Here is a 19,309-nt window from a genome sequence, read left to right on the forward strand (position 1 = left end):
TATATATCCCAACTGGTTGTACGACTATTGGTCCTATTGATGCACTAGTACGCGCAGTGAGTATTTTCAATACCTTGTCCGACCATTTTGACCATCGACTAAAATCCTATTATTTTTATAATTTTTTCCTATTAGTATTATTTTTGTGTGTGTTTGTTGTATTATTTATTTTTTTGTCGTTGTGTAGCTGTCAGTTAAGTTTAAGATTATTGTAACTTTTTTCTTTTTCTTTTAATTTATTCGTTTTTTCATAAATATTTTTTTTTTAATTTCAGAAATAATATTTAGTTGTGTAGCAAATTACTTGAAAGCCGTTATAGGAAAACATACATACATAAAATACACTAAAAAAAACGAACATTTAAATGTAATATTAAATAAAACTAAATATATTACAAAAATAGGTTTTTCATACTAACGACGTTTTTTTATAAATTAAAAAATCTTCTAAAAATACAAATAACATATTTTAGGAAAGTGTTACAGGAATACACTTTTAAAATCGTTAAAAAATGTATTTCTGTGAAACCTTCCCAAAATATGTTATTTGTATTTTTGGACGATTTTTAAATGTATTTGTTAGTACAAACAACCTTTTTTTCGAAATGTCTATAGCTATGATTTGTCCCTAAATTCGTTTTTGTGAGTCATGTGGTCCTAAAGTTTTGGAAAAAAATACAAAGATGTGAAATAGTTTTGCACAATTCATACATTCACTGTTTTTATCTATCTCCTCCGGATTTTACACAAATCGCGAAAAACAACTGTCCTTATAATTATGGTAGGCGCTGTATAGTGCCTGGTTTGCTTTATTCGCATGGGTAATAATATGTTTTTATTTACTTGTTACTTATTATATTCTTGGAAGTCTATATTTGTATTGACTGCCTTTCTTTTCATAAATAATTGCATTATTAATTCATTTATAAACAGTAGCACGGGACTAACACATGTAGTTTTTGTCAGAAACTAAGCGATTTAAAAACAATCAACTTATTCGCATATGTTTCATTAAGTGTTTTGCGTAAAAGAGCATCAGTTGGTATTGTCAGAGTTCGATTGAAATGGGACGGACTCTTTCAAATCGTCTTTCGCACCATTTACATACACATACACTTAGCAGAGAGTGATCTATCCGGGCTAATCGATTGATCGCAGAGTGCTTCTTGCTTGATCTTTACGCCCGGTTGCCGGTACACAGACGGCAGCGAGAGCGGGCAGATCACCCACACGCATGCAAAACACACCCCACCGAGCAATGGACGAAGGGTGAACCGGGACTCGGTGAGTAAATTCCAACCCCAACGCTGCGAAACACGTCGCGAACCCCCGGTACGCGAGAGCGCTGCCAACGCTGGTACAAATGGGCGTGAGAGCGCGAACACTACCACCCCACTGTCGTTCGGAAAGGTATGGCAAAAGAGAGCGAACACAAACAGAATCATAAAGCAAAAACAAAAACCAAACTAAGTAGGCGCAGTGTGCAGAGCTCTGTGTTGTCGCTGTTGCGTGCCAGCCAGTCCCATTTCTGTTCTGTGTTCACCAACTTCGTAGCTTTCCGTGGTCGTTCGCGGTAGTTTGACGGCGACAGTGAAGAGGTAAAGTTCTTGGCGTGCTCGTGCAGTTCCCGTCATTTCGTATTTGTACTTTTTCGTTCGTTCACACAATCTGTACTACCTGTCTAGCTGCGCTGCAGATCGGTGGTAGTACATCGAGTGTCATCTTAGAAAAAAAAACAAGTTTCACCATTCGATCCGCATCGTAACCTCCTAAACCAAGGGTAATTGGAGGCAGCCAGTGAAGAAACCACAAATACTTATCACTGCGCAAAGATTTTGGGGCATTTTTTTACTTTGGTGTATAGCAGTGTGCTTGTGTTAGGGTGTGATCAATCTAGTGACAACCGGGGAGAATCGAAGAAAGTGTGTGAACGTGTGTGCTTGTGTATATGTGTATGAGTGTGTTTACTTTTACGGAATCCGATACGCATCTTCGAGAGCGTTCGTGACATCGCAAAGAACGTCATCGCCGCCGCCAAAGCTGACTCATCATCCTCCAGCCAAAGTTGAAACGCGTTTCATTTGAGGTATGTCCAACAGCGCCCAACATGCATTTCAAAACAAAATGATTGGGGTTAGTTGATTGGTATATGATTAATTACAGCGAAAATATTAATTACACCGTCCTTACGATCGCGTAGTCGCGTGGTCTTAAGTATACTTGAGTCCAGCTAGTACAACGTTAGATTCGAAGGTTTCTACATATGAGTGCGACTTAAGCATTATTGAAACCATGACGCATTGATAAGAAGATGATATTATACCGTAATAATAAACCCAACGAAATATCGATTGGTTTTATGCACCCTGAATCATCGTCGGTCCTTCAGCGCAATACATTTATATTCCAGGTCAACGTCTCTCTTTCGACAGTGACAGCGACCATGGCTCCACTGAGAACCTGTCGCTGCAAGGACTGTTGTTGGTTTTGACAGTATGCTCGGGGGACTGCCACAAAGGTAAACGATGACACCTAGCCCCGAAACGAAATACCGAAAGCGCCACAGTCCACAGCAGAGTTTCAGGAACAAGTACCATAGCTTCTGGGTGCAAGGACGATGGATGCACACTTTGCCGGTTGTTGAAAATGAGTTTACATAGTGTCACCGGTGTGTTTGCAGCGCTCCACGCCTACGCCAACTGCTGTCCCTGTGGGTGTAGCTCGTCCTTGCACCGACAGCTTCGACGGAGAGGCCATCGCACTGCCTTTTTTCTCTCCACCCGTGTGCCTTTCACACGCGGAAGTCTGGACTGAGCAATAGCAAAAAATAAGTATAATGTCAGTCTCACCCACGCCCAAACAAAACTCGGTTCCGTAGCGGCCTTCCGTCAGGTACGGCTCACTGGCTGGGGATTGGATGAGGACCGTTTTTATGTGAAGCTCTTTTCCTATCTTTATTACTCTGCTATTGGCAGGTATGAGCTCACTTGCTTATCTCACAAGTGTGCCAGAGTTTCGCTAAATGTCAAACAAATCTTGAAAAGCAATATTTTCGTCCGAATTTCCGATTAGTATGATGCGCCTTTTTTAATTGCTCTCATTTCACACCCGCTTCTTAATCCTGTTAACCGGCTTATGAAAACAGCTTTCCCCGTTTTGGTACGCAATTGATAGCAGATCTTATGGCTGGCATGATGTCAGAATCGTTTGTCACATATGACCAATACGCCTCTCCAACACGTTTCTCACTTATTTGTGCCCTTATATGCAAGGCCAATTTATTACGGAACTCCTGCCATTGGATGTTCCAGCCCCCACGCCGTAAGTTCAAGCAACGTGTAAAAAAACCGACCAGATTAAACATGAACAATCCATATAAAATGCGATGTGATCTGCACCACCGACCGACGAATGAAATAAGCCTTAGTCTCTTTCTTCCGCCTTGATGACACACGATTGTTGTCGGGAGAGGCCTCCAGTAATGCGCCCCCAACAGAAACGTCGCAAGCAAGGCGTTGGCGGCCACCAGTTACCTATTTCGGCGTCGCACCGTCCGAAACCATAAACGGACTATAAAATACGCTCCGCTCTTCGAACCAAATCGAACCTGGCCGACCGACGCAAAGTCGTGCGCTCGTATAGCCCCGCACATTGGGTAACATTGGGCCCCTTCGGCCTCCTCCCCCTCCTCATCCTCCTCCTTCGATGATTCACAATAATAATGTTTAACGTGACATCATTTGCATCCGAAGGTGTGTTGTGGATCCCGGTTCGATTGTGTTTTCATTTTTCGTTTACTGGCTTTCATCGAATGTACGCGAAGACTTAATTACTGAACCCCCCTAAGAGCATCAAGTAAAGCCGGGTCGAACAAAAAGGCTCTCACGCAACGCTACGCTAGGATATGTAGGTTTGGGTGTCAACCACCCCACCCGCTGGTCGAAAGTTTCGGTTGTCCTAATTATTCGACTCCCTTGGCCGTTGTAGCGAATCTGCTTACTTTATTTTCCCTTTTCAAGGACAGCCCTTTTCTCTCACCCTGCTCGGTGGAGTAGGATCACAATATTGGTCACAATGTCGATGGAGCGTTTGGAGAGGGGTTAAGGGCGCCTGGCATGCGACCCTTCCGGTTTTGATTACCATTACAACGATGAACGCCCAACTAACACGCACTTTAATTTTGTTCACCTTTCCAGCGAACAGTACATAAAGGACTCCGCTTCCCGGAAACGCACCCAACATGGATAGCCGCGGCCCGACGACAACGGCTCGAGCCGGTGCACCCACCGCCGTCGGCGGTACGTCAAGGCTAGCACAGATGCAGGTAAGCGGTATTGGTCCCACGTGGCCCCAAACGGCTTGCGAACCAAGTGGCAGCACTAATAAATTCATAAGCGTCAATAAACTGCCTTTTGGTTAGCGCTACAGCCCTATCTCCTGACAAATGTGGGACAGCTTTTGATCTACTTTAGGGCTATTTGTACTTGTTGTTATATTCAATCAAATCTTTTTCCGTTATAAAGATGGTAACGAGTGTTTGAGTTACTACTACGGAATGGTGTCTTGGCATAAATTGTACCGCTAACATGTCCTGGTTGCAACTCTCGAATAGACGAACGTGCGTAAACTCGACTGAATACTATGTATAAAAGAAACTCTACATTTCACAATTATGGGCTTGTTTAGAGTTGGCTTATGGATTTTTTTCTAAGATTTTGTGGTAAAAACCTTCATGGAGATTGGTTCAATAAATGAACAAATATGCCAAAGATCACTAATACATTAAGTATTACTTATGTTTTACTGTATGCAGTGTCCATCTAGCTCCTTTCTTTTTTTTCTGGGAACTTCTGAAAAGGAGTTCTGTTTTGTTTAGTTTTTATCCATAACTCTAGAGTCTCTTCTACCATTGGGATAGGTGATTTGGATGAGAAGCGGTCCATTTACGACCTTATAAAAGTCTATGTGTTTCACATAAAACCGTATGGACTAAACAACAAAGTCAACGAACACAGAATTCTTATAAGCAGAAATGTCAAACATACGGGCCGCGGACTAAGGTTTCAATCCAGCCCACGAAGAACTTTGGTTGTTATTTGAATTTATTAGAATTAGTTTATAAGACAAGAAAAACGGGAGTGCTAATTTTGATCCACTCAGGAATAATGTTTCAAGATTCAGTCTTAGTAGTCTGATGGTCTCTCGAACAAAATGGCTACATAACTTGCATGTCAATATTAGCCGATGTAATGCTATAATTATGAGCTATTGTTATAAGGCACTACCGTTGTGAAAAGGTTGCATTTGCACTTCGTGTGCCTATTAAATAGCTTAAGTTTAGCACACAAGCTCTAAATATTAATATAATGGTTATGTTTGGTTTTCCATGAGTTTATTTTGACACTGATCGGATTTTTCACACTAGCATTACCGAAGAATATCTTCATCGATGTTCCAAGGCGATATTCTGATGCGTGGTTTAAAAAAACTGTTCAGGAAGCCTCATATTTAAAGTTATGCATTAAAATAATTAAATTTCCGAGCTAGAGCGATGAAGATAATAGTAAATATCATGAACTTTGCTAAATATGATCTTATTTTCATGTTCTCTACATTTATACATAATCAATTATGTATGGTGAAGAATTTGCCGTTCATGGAGGCTACAAAAAATGCAGGCATGATTCTAGATTTGTTTGATGCTACAAAAAAATGCAGACATGATACTAGATCCAAGAATAAGTCTTTAATGATTTTTATCGATCGAAAGCACCATGTGGTTGTAGTGGGTGAAAGAGAAACCGACATTTGGCCATAAACTAAACATTATTATATTTTTTAGAAACATTTTTAAAATCTTTAAAACAATTACGGTTGGTTGGCATCCTTCCACAACTGACATACTGGAATACCCAAACTGCACAAAGCCATCCGTTCAACCTGTTGCAGTCCGCGGGAAAGTTTTTACAGTAAACCGGCCCGCCACCAAAAAGAGTTTGACATAACTGGCTTATAATAAACAAAACCTTTAACAAATCAGAAATATGTGAAAATATGTGGAAGAAGTGTTATTTGTGGATGCGTATGAAAAAAAATCTTTATTTTTATAGAGACTTTAAACCGATTGGCATCATTCGCCTCTTTTAATAATTTATTTAATTATATACTTAACTTAACATTGTTCTTAGCAAGCCATTTGTGGCTTGTACATTACCTGATACCGGGTATAAAAATAATGTACCACATGTTTGCAATGCTTCTTATCAAAACATGTAATTCAACATGCGTAAGCGATTCGATTGTTACTTGTAATATAAAATTTATCCATAAAAATGTTACAATTTTGACCTCAGCCACCTAAAATATACTGCTGCTATACGCTACATGCGCTGTAACAGCTGAACACAACCATCCCACCGTCCTTGGCAGCCAGTTAGATGGATCGCAGCCGTGCCTGTTTAATGTAGGATCCTCCTACGTAACAGCGTTGTAGACCGTTGCTCGAAAGCATTCCGGTTCCGTTTAGACCCCGCTTAGGTTCCAGCCCTGCGTCCTCCCTTGAGCCCGTAACTCACTCGGTCGAAAGCCGCGTGTAGCCGCCGTGAACGTGTATCGCCCTGGGGGTTGACTCAACTTGTTGCCCGGTTTAAGCCCGACCTTACATCCAAACGTGGAACGACAAATGGTTGCATTTGATGGTTGCGGGTACCGTGCCGCCAACCGAACACTGGTGATTCACGCGCCTCACAGTGTGAGCCGAAATGGTCAGTGTCTGGACATAAACCATTCTTAGCAATTCTGCGCTACAATATTAACATCGTCCAAACACTGTACTGTACTGCCAAAAACGATTATGAACACTTCTTGGGCTGGCAGTAAAAATGCAGAATTCAGCTTTCACACATCGAGCGAATGCGCGGGAGCATAGATTGATTGAGATGGGCTGCATACGGTGCTGTATTGAAGGGCCGTACCGTAGCCCATATTAACAGTGAATATTCCAAACAAAAACTATTTCAAGTGATCGCAAGCTAGTCGGACCCCGTGCTGTAGGCGGAAGCTTTATACGGAAGTATGTGAGCTACAGATTCTACGCATTGCAAAACACGGCTCGCTCGAGTGAACACCAGAACTGTTGCTTATTTTGTCTTATTTTGAATCGTTTTCAGTCGATGCAGTCGAGTGTTTCTCTCCCGCATTGTACACTCGTTCACCCTCGCCTATTTCGAATGCGTTTAATGGGCAGGTTAAATGACAAATCGACATTGATTTTCGCTCCATCGAATCAGTCTTCCGTGAAGATGATGGTAAGCAGCGATCGTTATGTATTTTGTGCACGTGTGACGTACTTTGAAGATGTACAACAGAAATCAATACCAAAATTATTTAATAAAAAAAAGAATCACAACAGTGCGTGCGAGTTCTTGTTGAGTGTCGATGCAAGGCGCCATGCAAGCAGAGTAATGAAAAGCTGCATTGTTTGCATCTGTTGCACTCACACAGAACACGGAACCTATTAAGTTAACGCAATGCAATGTAATACTTCTCCTTGAAAATCTATGGCAACGTCTCGTAAATTGACCCATTGCACAGTACTAGCAACAGAAAACATGACACAAAACAGCGTCCGCCTTGCAGTAAATCATATGCATTTTATCGCTCACATAAAACCTACCCTCGTGCAACTGCACTCACCGAAGCTTCCGAAACCGTCTGGCCAGACAAGAAATGAGCTGCCGATGAGTATCTGGGCATGTCTTGTGCAGTCCAGTCTTTTATCCATCGCTTAATATAGCGCGAAAAAGGTTTCCGATGGCTCTAGCGCTTTTAGCCCCACTGACCTTGGCATCTGCTGTCGGTGTAATTGTGTTTGCACTATACGCACTTAAACATCCCAAAGACATAAAGGGCTCTTGTGCGTTTTTGCTTTCCCGTTTCGTACCATGAAAACACTATCATTCTGCGGTGTGACAGGGTTCGACAAACATTAGATAAAATGCGCCAGACTGTAGCTAAATTAAACAGATTCTGGCTTACTTTTCTGAAATACTCCCTCATTGTTTTAAAAAATTATTACGATTGATTAAAAAAATGTTTCTTCACGGAAACTCAATATTCAATACCACAATCCCTTTCCTAGATAACTGAATCGTGCAGTGAAAGCACTTGGTCCGCGGTGCCACACTTTGCCGACCCCTGATATACAGTAAAAGAGGAAAAACACAAACCTCGCGCCCGTCGGTCGTAGAACTATTGATATCAAACATGTTATAAAAACACCATACGTCTACGCACACACACATACACACCATAGTACCCTATTCGAGATAGTCTAGCCTCATAGTCATAATTGTCTTGGCTAATGGAGCCACTTGGTGGTTAGTGGAACATCTTCAACCTCGGCTGGAACGAGCTGCGATATTTTATCGGGTCATCAATTTGTTCAAGTTGTGTGAAGGATCGGTGCTGGCCAGCATACCATTTAATGGGTTGTTGGTCGGTACAAGCCAGAATCTTTATGGATACATTTTTCGGGCTGTGGGTGTACGCTGTTCGAATTTTATTTAGTAACATTCCGGAGCGATTTTTATTACGTTACAAGATCATTTCACAGCTTAAGTGATTCTTTGCGATATTGTTTCCTTGCTGCATTTCTTACCGTGTACCACGGTAAATTGAATGCGGAATGCTATTTTAGGATACTTTCCTCATTTAATAATCGATTTTGCGTTGATCTGCGTTGAAACGAGGCGGATTGAAGTTTTCCTAACAATAATGTTGGATTTGAACCGATTACGGCGTATTCCGTGACAACTGTGCCACAGAACAGAACCGAACAGATTCTTCAGTGTTGAATTTATCTTTATTCTTCATTTTTATTCAAATTTTGCCTTTGGCATTATTATTTAAGTATCGTCTTTAAACAGTCAACATGACTTCTCACACTAAAATGCAACGAAATAAACAGCACTGCACGCAATACGACATAGCCGTGAACGCTCCTTGTCAAACAATCGCTACCGGAAGGGAGATATGCAGCTGGAACAAACCATGCGATTGTGCGCCTTCAAGGTCTAATCGAACAAGCAATATGACGCTTCTCACCATTCGTTGGCCATAAATTGACAACGATGCGGTGCGGAAGAAAGCTAGGGTGCAAGGGGAATAACGAAGACACGCTCTTCCCGTGCCGCTGTAATCATCACCATTCAGCTAAATATGGTAAACGATGATCAATGGCCATTACACGGAGGAGGCAGCCTCCAAAAGGAATGCCATATATGACAAATAATTAATTTAAAAAGGTGTCATTGAAGCAGTTTATTCACTTCGTAAACTTTGCAGCTGACACCAAAAGACCAAAACTGATTTTTTTTTCAGCTGCTGGTTATGGCAGCAGCACCTTTGCCCACTTATGAATTCCAATCTTTGGCTATGCAGTGTAAAGTTGAAACGGGGCTTACCGTGAGTTTGGCAGCTAGTTTTGCCTAAGGCTGGGTGTGCGTTGACCACCATGGAACCCGCCTACGCCTACGGGACTACTGGATGAAGTCTAGTTTGTGCGGCTATTATTGCAATCTAGACCAGTCAAGCAAGCTAGAAAACGAACGTTGTATACTTTCCCGTACACATCGATAGCATTACCTATAACAACCGTTTCCATACTACAGTGTCTACCACAACTATATGGACAGTCGTTTTTCGCGATTTGCGGAAAATCCATATAAGCTAGATAAAAACAGTAAATGTACAAGTTGTGCTGAATACTATTTAACATCTTCGTATGTTTTTTTTTTATTTTTTTAACACATTTTTACACGATTTATGACGAAAAAACAAATTTATGGTCGTACCACAACTATATAGACACTCCGAAAAAAAGGTTTTATGTGCTAACTAACGCATTTAAAAATGGTTCAAAAATATAAATAACATATTCTAGAAAAGTTTTAAGGAAATACATTTTTGAACGATTTTTAAAAAGTATTTTTGTAACATTTTTTAAGCCTTTATAAATTTTATAAGAGTAATTATCTTTTTTTGAATATAAAAAAAAAATCACTAAAAAAATTTTTTTCGCCTGTAATTTTTTTTTTTTGAAAATGCATACCAAAGTATGTAAAAATATTATCAAACATTATTTTGAAATTGTCATGAGAACCTTATCAATTTTGTGAACAACGGTTCAAAACAGATCCGATCAAACAAAAGCGACATAAAAACCTCAACAACGATTTTTTAGCATAATCTAAATAACTACTGTTGTTACATACATAGTTAAGGAATATAATCCTAGCCTGATATATTTTTCCTCGCACCACCCACTTCACCATCGATGTTCTCTTAGACCACTACAAAGTCGCCGGTACCCGTCTGCTTTTAGAGTATAGTCGTGAATTCGTTAGGTAGTTTATGATCCTAAATAAGAACTGGCAGAATAAGTAATGTGGTATTTACATGTATTAGATAAGTATTTGTAATGCCGGTAAGAATATGTGCAAAGAGTAATACTCTAGGCCCATTTATTAGTGTTTTCTAATATTCATATTTATATATGCGACTGTTCAGTGTAACAAGCTGTTTCACTGATGTGTTATTGCTTTTGTTGCTTACTATATCTACTCCCAACAAAAAATAATCAATTAAAGTAAGACAATTTTAAAATTATATGTATAAAAAATAGAAATGTGTTGACGTAATTCATTACAGAGTGTCGGAAAAACTACTCCAAATATCTTAACCCTATGCAAAACTTATCTTGTTGAATTTGCGCGATATAAACATTCAAGCAATATCTGATCGCAGCTCATTTACCACCAGCAAACTGAACGATGCGTTCATTATTAAAATTACACTGCTGAAGCGCGGATGCGTCTTTGTCGGGGAAGATTTCTTGTCTGATGGTTGCTTGACATCATTAAAATAAATATGCTGTGTAAACTCTAAAGTGGATGTCTATCCATACAACATTACATTCTTCCATTGAAGGCTTGAAATAAAGTAGTATACCTGTTCTCTTGGAGAAAATTGCTGTGCTAAGGTCAGGCAGGATGTCATTACATGACTTGTTAGCACCTGATCCAAGTAATGAAGCCGATGTACCTTGTGATCAAATAGACTCCAAACCACTCAAAGGACAATATTCAAAAGCCGGCTACGTACACTCCGCCATTAATGTAGACCAAGTGACTAAAGAAGTGCCAGCCAGACTTCAAACGCTGAAGAACAATGAATCCACATTGAAATCTGATACCTTGAAGGATATCAATCACTTTCATCCAATTAAAATTAACAGGTATCTGGACTGTGGGCCGTATCACAGGTATTTCAGAACGGTTTAAATAAATTTGTAAGATTAATTTCGAACGCTTTCCAACGACTACACCTGTTCGTTCTTCGAGTAATTGATGTTCGCAAGTTTCATTTTAAAGAAGAAAAAGCAATTTTGATAAAAATTGAATTACAAATTCGTCTGAGGGTTATTGTTTTTACTAATTCCCTAATCTTGCAATGTGTAAATCTACATTTTTCCGGCTCCGAACGGTACAGAATCAATGATAACAAAAATGTGTTCTGTACATCTTGTTCCATCATGATAAATGCCTTGCCTCCATTGGATCAATCGATATTTAAATCGTCTATATACCTCGTATGCAGTTGCTTTCGCCTCACTCATGCTGTCACTCATTAATGATTCAGTGTTGTGCTCTGCTCCACCCCGACCACCATTTCACCGTAACACAACCTATCCAACACACCACTATCAGTGGACACGATTTCAGTCCTTTGTCCATGCCAAATCGACTGACATGTACTTGCAATCGGGCGTCCGTTTCCCGGCTCCCATGCCCGTAATCTCACATGCCGAAGGGAGTTAAGCAGTTAAAGGTTCAAGTAAAAACCAAACAACTACAACAAAAACTAGAGACCCGGAAAAGGCCCACCATTCACAGCCGACCGTTGACCGTGAACAGGTGGCCTCCGGCAGTATTGCTCCGAGTGTCGTGGGAGCGCCACTATCTCTCTCGTACGGTCGCGCGCACTCCGATTGACGCGCTCATGCCAAACGGCGGAAGTGTGAACAAGTCCGATCCCTTGCTGACGCGTGGAACAATCGTTAGCGGTGCGGTGAGCGTGAGCTTGGACGATTCCTGGACTGGCCGCAGTTTTCTGGAAGCACTGGGACGCCTGCCGCTGCGTGCGTTTGATGTAAGTGCAATGGAGCTTTTCTCTTTTCGGAAGCCCAATCCCTTATAAAAAAGTAGCTTAAAATAATTGTCCGCTATTGCTTTTTATGTCACCTCATGGTTCTCGCTCGAAATAAATTCTAATTCTGAGCTTATTCTATACTAAGAACCGAGGCTGTATTGGATTGTAGGTTGTTTCGTCTAATGCTTCAACAGCTGTTGATACCAATCATTTTAACAGGATAATAATCTATCATCCTGTGGGGTGGGCGAAACTTGAACCTACCACTTGCCTTCCCACGTCTTTGCCCACATCAGTCCACCAAACCAAAGCCACGGATTTTCATTACCCAAACCCTGAACAACAATCAAACTGCCCTCACCGAAGGCCAACGCCGAGGTTGTTGTACAGCTCGGGATCCATTATCTACCCCCTCTAGAGCGGTGTCATCATGATTTCGTATGTTTCTAGCTCGAACATGATGTCCTTTTTTATTGTTTGAAACACCTACAAACAAACGCTAAACAACGCCATCGTTTGCTGTCGTGCTCTACCATTTTCCCCCTAACCAATGCCCCGCACCTTCGCCCCCCCCCCCCCCCCCCCCCCTTCCCAGTCAGTCGCTTTCGATTTCTGTCGATCCACGTGCACTTGTGTAGCTTTTATTTTGTAAACGAGTCCTCCAATCGCGAGCGCGCACACGCCTCGCTATTGTCGGCCACCCGCGCTAGGAGGGCGATCGAAACACGGGTGAAACCCCCGAGCAGATGCTCGGAGGCCTCCTTGGTGCATAAATGGTCCAAATGTTTCGTGCTTCTCGGTTGCCCGGCAAGACTCGGTTGGTAGGTTGCTATAAATAAATCTACCCCAGTTTTCGACAGGGCTGCGACCACCCGACGTTCGGAAAATGTGCAGCCTGTGAATCGTTTTAGGCGAGGCTCTGGCGTCGCAGCCGCGTATGCAACCTACAAACCCTGTCGGGAATTCGATGCCTGCGCACATGACAGCTCCTCGACCACAGGGAAGTTTTGTTTTGAAGACCCGTTGCTCAGACGCGGATGTACCCTGCAGGAAAGTGAACGCTCGTAAACGCGCCACCACACGTTGTGCGCTCGGGAGCAGCAGTGCAGCTGAAAACACATCACAGCTAAAGTGTACAGCAAGTGGTGAACATGAAGTTGAAATCGCTAGATTACGGTGATATTATTGAAAGTTTCACCAATCGATATGAGAATATAGTGAAAAAGGTTAGCGCGTGGCCCAGGCCTGTGCGAGGGCGTCACTAACAGTTGGGCTGGGAGGGTTGCTTGTTATGTTATCGCTGCCTTACCCAAAACGTGCGCTTATTGTTTCGCCCCGTCCGTGTTCCGTTTTCCATTTCCAGATGCGCTTCCAGCAGCGCCAGCAGCAGGAACGTGACCAGCGGAAGATAGAGCAGATCGCCACGAGAACGACCGCCGCTGTGGGGACGGTGGCCATCGTGCCATCGAACGGCGGTCGCACGACCACGACCACCACAACGACCACGAGCAGCAGTGCAGTGAGCGCAACGGTGGAGCTGGCCGAGCGGCTCAATGCCACAACCCTCTCGTCCTCGCTGGGTGCTGGCAAGGTGCGCCAAATGTTCGACGAACGGCGCCACCGGGTGGCCGGCATCGACAAAAGCTACCCACTGCAGCCGATCCAATCGACTGCCACCGTACCGGTCGCCCATGGTAACCACCCCGTCAACGGCAACAACAACAGCAACAGTAACGGCAGCACTACGAATGGCAGCAGCACCAGCGGTAACGATGGTGGCGGCAGTGGTTCTCTCGCCCGTGGTATGGCCAAGGCAGGGCTGAACAACAAACCACGCGTGCCCCCAATCTCGGCCAGCTCCCGGACCCGCCTGATGCAGCAGCAGTCGCAAGCGCGTGGACCCAACCTACGCCAAGACAGTCTCGTGGCGATGCAGGTGTGTGTAAAGGCAGGTACGATGGACCAAGGGAAGAGAGTGTTTCTTGGTTGCAAGGGTGCTTGTGGTAGAAACACTGCCATCCAGGCTATGCTAAAGAACGCGGGTAACTATGGCGAACTGTTACGTTGCGTTAGCCCTGCCTCCGCCAAATGGGGCTAAAACCGCAAACTGGCGCGCATCGAAAGGGCACACTCTCTTCCAGCTATCCATCGAGCCTAATAATGCATCGAAACAAACTAACGAACGAACGGCTTCATCGTTGGTGGGCACACTTCAATAACTTTCCGATCCGATCGCACCTTTTCTAGACTATTCGTGATGGAGACGCCGCCCCGATGCCGATGACGGACGCCAACGGTGGCTATGATGACAACGATAATTTTCTGGAGCAGGAAAAGTTTCCCGGTAAGTAACAATCGATCCCCGTCCAATTACCGCCCGCCCACCTGGGTGGTCCCACCCAACAGTAAACAGCGACAGGACACGTGCATGTTTCACAAATATCGATTATTCTATCCTGTCGTAGGATGAGAATGAGCACTATTTGTCCAGCGCCGCGGAACGAGTCCTCTTTCTGGAGCAAAAGGGTTACGGGGTTTTGGTGTTGTTGTTTTTTGTTTCTACTATCTGTCTGCTGGAACCTTACTTCAAATGGGAGGGCTAAATTTCCATAATTTATGACAGCCAGACATAAACCACAGGATTATATAGTTATAAAAAATTAACTTTCGATTGATTGTTTATTTGACGGTACAGGAGATTTCATTTGTTGTTTGGCCAAACCATTTTATCGATTTTTTTTTGCATGAAAATTTTGTTATTTTCTATAGGGGAAATGAATAAATTCCATGCGTTGAATCAATAGAAAAAAAAAATAACGAACACTTCATATGCTTTTTTTTAAATTACAGATGCCGCATCGTTCGATGAAGATGCGTTTGATGCCAGCAGCGATCGCGCAAACTCTCTCAACGGCAACGTGGCGATGGGCACAAAATCGGCAAAATCAAACGGTTCCACAGCAAAGGCTGCAGCTAGCCAAAAGGCAACAAAAAAAGTCCCGACTACTCCGTCCAACACGGTAGCAACGCGTTCGCCGAACGGATCCGCTAAAGTAAGCCATGAGCGTGTTTGACATCTTACTTAGCCCAACCAAGCGTTTTTTTAATCACTTTATCCGTTTTTATTTCTCACAAATTGTAGTCCGGCATGGCCACGCAACGTACCGGTCCATCGGTGAAATCGAACGGCCCTTCGCGAGCAGTCACCCAACCCAGTCCAGCCAGTTCGGCAGGCTCGGTACGCCGTGCCGGCAGTGGTGCGGCCGCACCGAACACGCTCGCCCTAGCCAACGAGCCCGTCCCGGACGGGTTGACGCGGTGCGATATCTGCAGCCGGAACTTTGCCACCGAACGCATCGACAAGCACCGGCAGATCTGCCAGAAGACGAAGACAAAAAAGCGCAAGGTGTTTGACATTACCAAGCATCGCGTGCAGGGCACGGACGCGGAAAGCTACGTGCTGAAGGGCAAAAAGTCCTCCGTCGCCCATGGAGTGGCCTCCGTCGCTAGGAAACAATCTAGTCAGCCGTCGACGGGTGCAGCTGCCGCTGCTGCGGCCGGTGGCAAGCAGAGCAACTGGCGCAAGAAGCACGAAGAGTTTATCGCCACCATTCGTGCTGCCAAGGAGATGAAGGCCCATCTTGCCCGGGGCGGCAAGTTGTCCGATCTGCCCCCACCGCCACCGTCGGAAAATCCGGACTACATCCAGTGTCCGCACTGTTCGCGTCGATTCAATCAAACTGCTGCCGAAAGGCACATTCCCAAGTGTGCCACGATGTTGCACAACAAACCGAAACCGAAGCCCAAGGCAGCATCCAGCATTCGAAGATACTGAGCAGTGGCAAGAAGGCGTCACAGAACACATTGATATATTTATGGATGCCCTTTTTGCCTTTTTTGTTGTTTCTGGCTTTATTTAGTAACATTTATCCTTTTCCTGAATGATACCGGAAGCTGCTGTTATCTATTTGGATTTGACGAACAAAATTCCCATGCGCAAACCACTCCGCGAGGCGCTTGTAGAAGAGTGCAAGCAATCTGAACGCATGTACAAACTAACGAAAAGCTCTCTCATTTTCCACCCCTTTTAAATTGCCTAACAACAATATATCATATGCAATGAGACAATGCTACGATAATCATTATGATGCCATGTAATGCCATAACTTTTTTCCACCCTACTGTTGCGTACATCGAAAAGGAAAAAATACATTTACAATACATGTCGCAGGCACAGAAACGTGGTTGAGCACGTGGCGATCTGGCACAATAACTAAAACGATACGAAATATGGCTGTGTGTGTAAGTGTGCGTGTCGTGTTACAGAGTGCCTAATCGAAACATAACAAAAAACTACAACACGATAAAACCGATATGTAACGGAATTGGATGTATCTCCTTTGAGCAAGTGAATAAAATAATGAAGAGAAAATCAAAAAACTTTATAGGATGTGAAACTCATCTCGAAAGATTGTTGTTTTGTTAAAACATTTATTTATTATTTATATTCTCTTTCTAGAGGGACATTAACTTCTTCCCGGCGCGTAGAGTAGAACTCGCCTCAACCGAGCCGTGGAAATGTGTAATCGAATGTATACACACTAATAGTGCTCAGCATATAAACGAAAGCTTCATTATAAATGATGCCTTGTTTTAGTAGAAGATACGATGATTGCCGGGCTCATTCCCCGTATTAAGTTATAATAAATTTTGTTTTCCCATCAACAACCATTCAACTAGTGAACTACTGTCTGTATCGCAGGGTTCTATTTGAAAAGCATAGCTGTTATGACCATGTTCAAATTTTGAACACACTGTATCTACGCAGCTACAAAATGATTGCAATATAGCCCCCCTCTGGTTGACGCTCTGTGTTCACCCCTTCTACACGTTGCAGTAATTCCAACACTTTCAAACAATGTACAACAAACGAGAGAGAGAGAGAGAGAAAGATAAGGGAGGTTTAGTAAATTAGATTTCATCTGGAAGAATTGATATGCGATAATATTTGTCTGGTTTCTTTCTTTTTACTCTATAACATATTGTTCTATACCGAGCTAGGAGCGGAGCTGTCGCATCAAAGCGCGCAACACGCTGCTCTTGCTAGATTCGCTAGATAATGTTTTGTTTTGTTATATGCGTTTTGTGCTGCTGCTCCCTCCAACCTTCCCCCAAATCCCGGTGCCCGGTGCAGATGTGGAAGATAATACTTGTTGCACGGTAGCCCAGAACACTCCCATCCCGGACATTACGCTCACAAACCCCGGAGGACAACTTTACGTTTCCGGGTATCGGCAATAAGCGTTCATCTCGATCGCCTCCAGCGGTATCCAGTCCTCGGACAGCGGCAAACGGTTCTTGTTCGTTTCGACCTCACGCAGCACGCGCACGATGTTACCGCCGACCAGCTTCTTAATGGCGACCGAGCCCCACAACCGATCGCGGGCCAACTCCGCCAGCAGCAAGGGATAATTTTTCGGCGACCCGCTGAGCCCCACGTGGTCCACGCCGGCAATCGCTCGGATGTAGTTGATCGCGGTGATAGCATCCTTCAGCGACATCGGCTTATCGCCGCACCGTTCGACGTTCAGCATCAGGACGCCCCCGTTCTGGGACAGTGCGCTTAGGATGTGGTCCGGGACGGCGGCCGTCGTACCATTGCAAGCCATCGACGAGGGCAGTGCGTTGGACAGCAGCAGTGGCGCTTTGGCCACGTTCAGCGCCACCATCATGGCCGGTTCGGAGAGGCGCGATATTTCCACCAGCATGCCCAATCGATTCATCTCCTGAATTATGATCTGCAACGAACAACGAAGCACAAACGGTCGGTCAGCCGGTGTCGTCGGTTGCCGAAACGTAGCAATAATACCTACCTCACCGAAGTTGGTCAAGGTGGAGGGAAGATTTTCGTCGAAGAAATCGTTCCGTATCGAGGCGCTGGCCCACGGTGTCGTACAGCCCACGCCCGTCAGCGAAACAAATCGTGCACCGAGCGAATACATCGAGCGAAGCACCGCCAAACTCGAGCCCAACGTGTGGCCCCCTTCCAGCCCGAACAGTATCGCCAGCTTGCCCTCCGTATGCGCTTGTTCCATCTCGTCCGCGTTCGCTACCACCGCCATATCGCGGTTCTTGCTCACCAGCCTCCGCGCATCGTCCAAACCCTCCAGCGTGAGCTGCACCGCGTCCAGATACTGTGCCGCACACGGCACCGCAATGGGCCACAGCAGTGCGCCAACCATGCCGCTCTTTACCTCCGCAAAGCTTTTGCTAAAGTTGGCCCCCATCGGTGGTGCCCAGTAGCCTTCCACGAGCGGTGACTCCACCAGCAGCCGCCGGATGAACGCTAGCCGAGCTTCCAGCAGGGAGGACGATCGGAGCTGCAAACCGAGCGGGATGCCTGCGGCCAACGCTACACACACGAGCAGCCCGGACACGAGCGCTATTATCTTCCGGCTGCGACGGTCCTTGGCCAGCTTCGGCGGTGGCGGTGAGATGCTCTCCTTCGTGTACGAATGGATGCTGCCGTTCTTGATCTTTTCCGGATACTTGGTGATTTCGGGCGGCAGCTCTATGTCCGCTATCTCGGTGAACACGAAGCAGTGCTGCTTGCAGCCCGCCGGATGCTGGTGCACCGGATGCAGCTCCATGAAATCATGGTTTGGTATCGGCGTTGGGTTCATCCTTAAGGAGGGGTGGGGACCGTTTTCCGCCTTTTTTTCTTAAAAGGTGCCCTCCACAACACACTCTTGGTTGTTGGCTTTAGAAACGTGGTCGATATAGGGATGGGAAAAAAACCATTCACTCGTAGCTTTGGTTAACCTTCACCGTAAGCACAATGCATTTTACTGCAAAACGTGGATCAGGCCCTCCGTCAATACTGAACAAAGCAATGGAACGACTTTTTGGAGTGTAAAAATGTTTGGAAAGATATTGGAGCACAATTTTTTTTATTTAACATAATACGCAAGCAAAACAGCCTTTGTGCTGATGGTTGAAGGAAAGCCACAGGACATGCGCAGAACAGTTAACGTTCTGGCAGTTTGACCGATGAATTTGAAGGATATCATGCACCAAACTTTAAAAAGGACACGTGTTC

General features: G+C 44.3%; 2 protein-coding genes across 4 annotated transcripts; one reads left to right on the plus strand and one right to left on the minus strand.

Moving 5' to 3' along the window:
* Positions 1-1,199: 1,199 nt before the first annotated feature.
* On the plus strand, positions 1,200-16,650 carry LOC120948854 (uncharacterized). 3 transcript variants are annotated; one of them, XM_040365643.2, is made up of 6 exons: positions 1,200-2,086; positions 4,197-4,324; positions 13,574-14,146; positions 14,458-14,554; positions 15,061-15,263; positions 15,353-16,650. In XM_040365643.2, exons 2-6 carry the CDS (start codon positions 4,241-4,243, stop codon positions 16,043-16,045), a joined length of 1,650 nt encoding a protein of 549 aa, XP_040221577.2. In that variant the 5' UTR covers positions 1,200-2,086; positions 4,197-4,240; the 3' UTR covers positions 16,046-16,650. The 3 variants fall into 3 exon arrangements, with proteins under 3 accessions (XP_040221577.2, XP_040221575.2, XP_040221578.2); XM_040365641.2 differs by lacking the exons at positions 1,200-2,086; positions 4,197-4,324 and adding an exon at positions 11,520-12,210; XM_040365644.2 differs by lacking the exons at positions 1,200-2,086; positions 4,197-4,324 and adding an exon at positions 12,960-13,436.
* Positions 16,651-16,722: 72 nt separating this feature from the next.
* LOC120948855 (dipeptidase 2) lies at positions 16,723-19,039 on the minus strand. Its single transcript, XM_040365645.2, has 2 exons — positions 18,084-19,039; positions 16,723-18,008 (listed from the first exon to the last, which is right to left on the minus strand). Exons 1-2 carry the CDS (start codon positions 18,891-18,893, stop codon positions 17,487-17,489), a joined length of 1,332 nt encoding a protein of 443 aa, XP_040221579.2. The 5' UTR covers positions 18,894-19,039; the 3' UTR covers positions 16,723-17,486.
* Positions 19,040-19,309: the final 270 nt, after the last annotated feature.

This window comes from Anopheles coluzzii, chromosome 2 (assembly GCF_943734685.1).
Source record: "Anopheles coluzzii chromosome 2, AcolN3, whole genome shotgun sequence".
Taxonomy (NCBI): domain Eukaryota; kingdom Metazoa; phylum Arthropoda; class Insecta; order Diptera; family Culicidae; genus Anopheles; species Anopheles coluzzii.

What these genes read in the sequence shown, in the direction of transcription:
- LOC120948854 (XM_040365641.2), top strand. Translation starts at nt 11,863, where the DNA reads ATGCCGAAGGGAGTTAAGCAGTTAAAGGTTCAAGTAAAAACCAAACAA. An exon ending in ACAGTCTCGTGGCGATGCAG is followed by an intron (nt 14,147 to 14,457) that starts GTGTGTGTAAAG and finishes CACCTTTTCTAG; the next exon opens with ACTATTCGTGATGGAGACGC. An exon ending in CGCCGAACGGATCCGCTAAA is followed by an intron (nt 15,264 to 15,352) that starts GTAAGCCATGAG and finishes CACAAATTGTAG; the next exon opens with TCCGGCATGGCCACGCAACG.
- LOC120948855 (XM_040365645.2), bottom strand. Translation starts at nt 18,893, where the DNA reads ATGAACCCAACGCCGATACCAAACCATGATTTCATGGAGCTGCATCCG. An exon ending in CCTTGACCAACTTCGGTGAG is followed by an intron (nt 18,009 to 18,083) that starts GTAGGTATTATT and finishes TGTTCGTTGCAG; the next exon opens with ATCATAATTCAGGAGATGAA.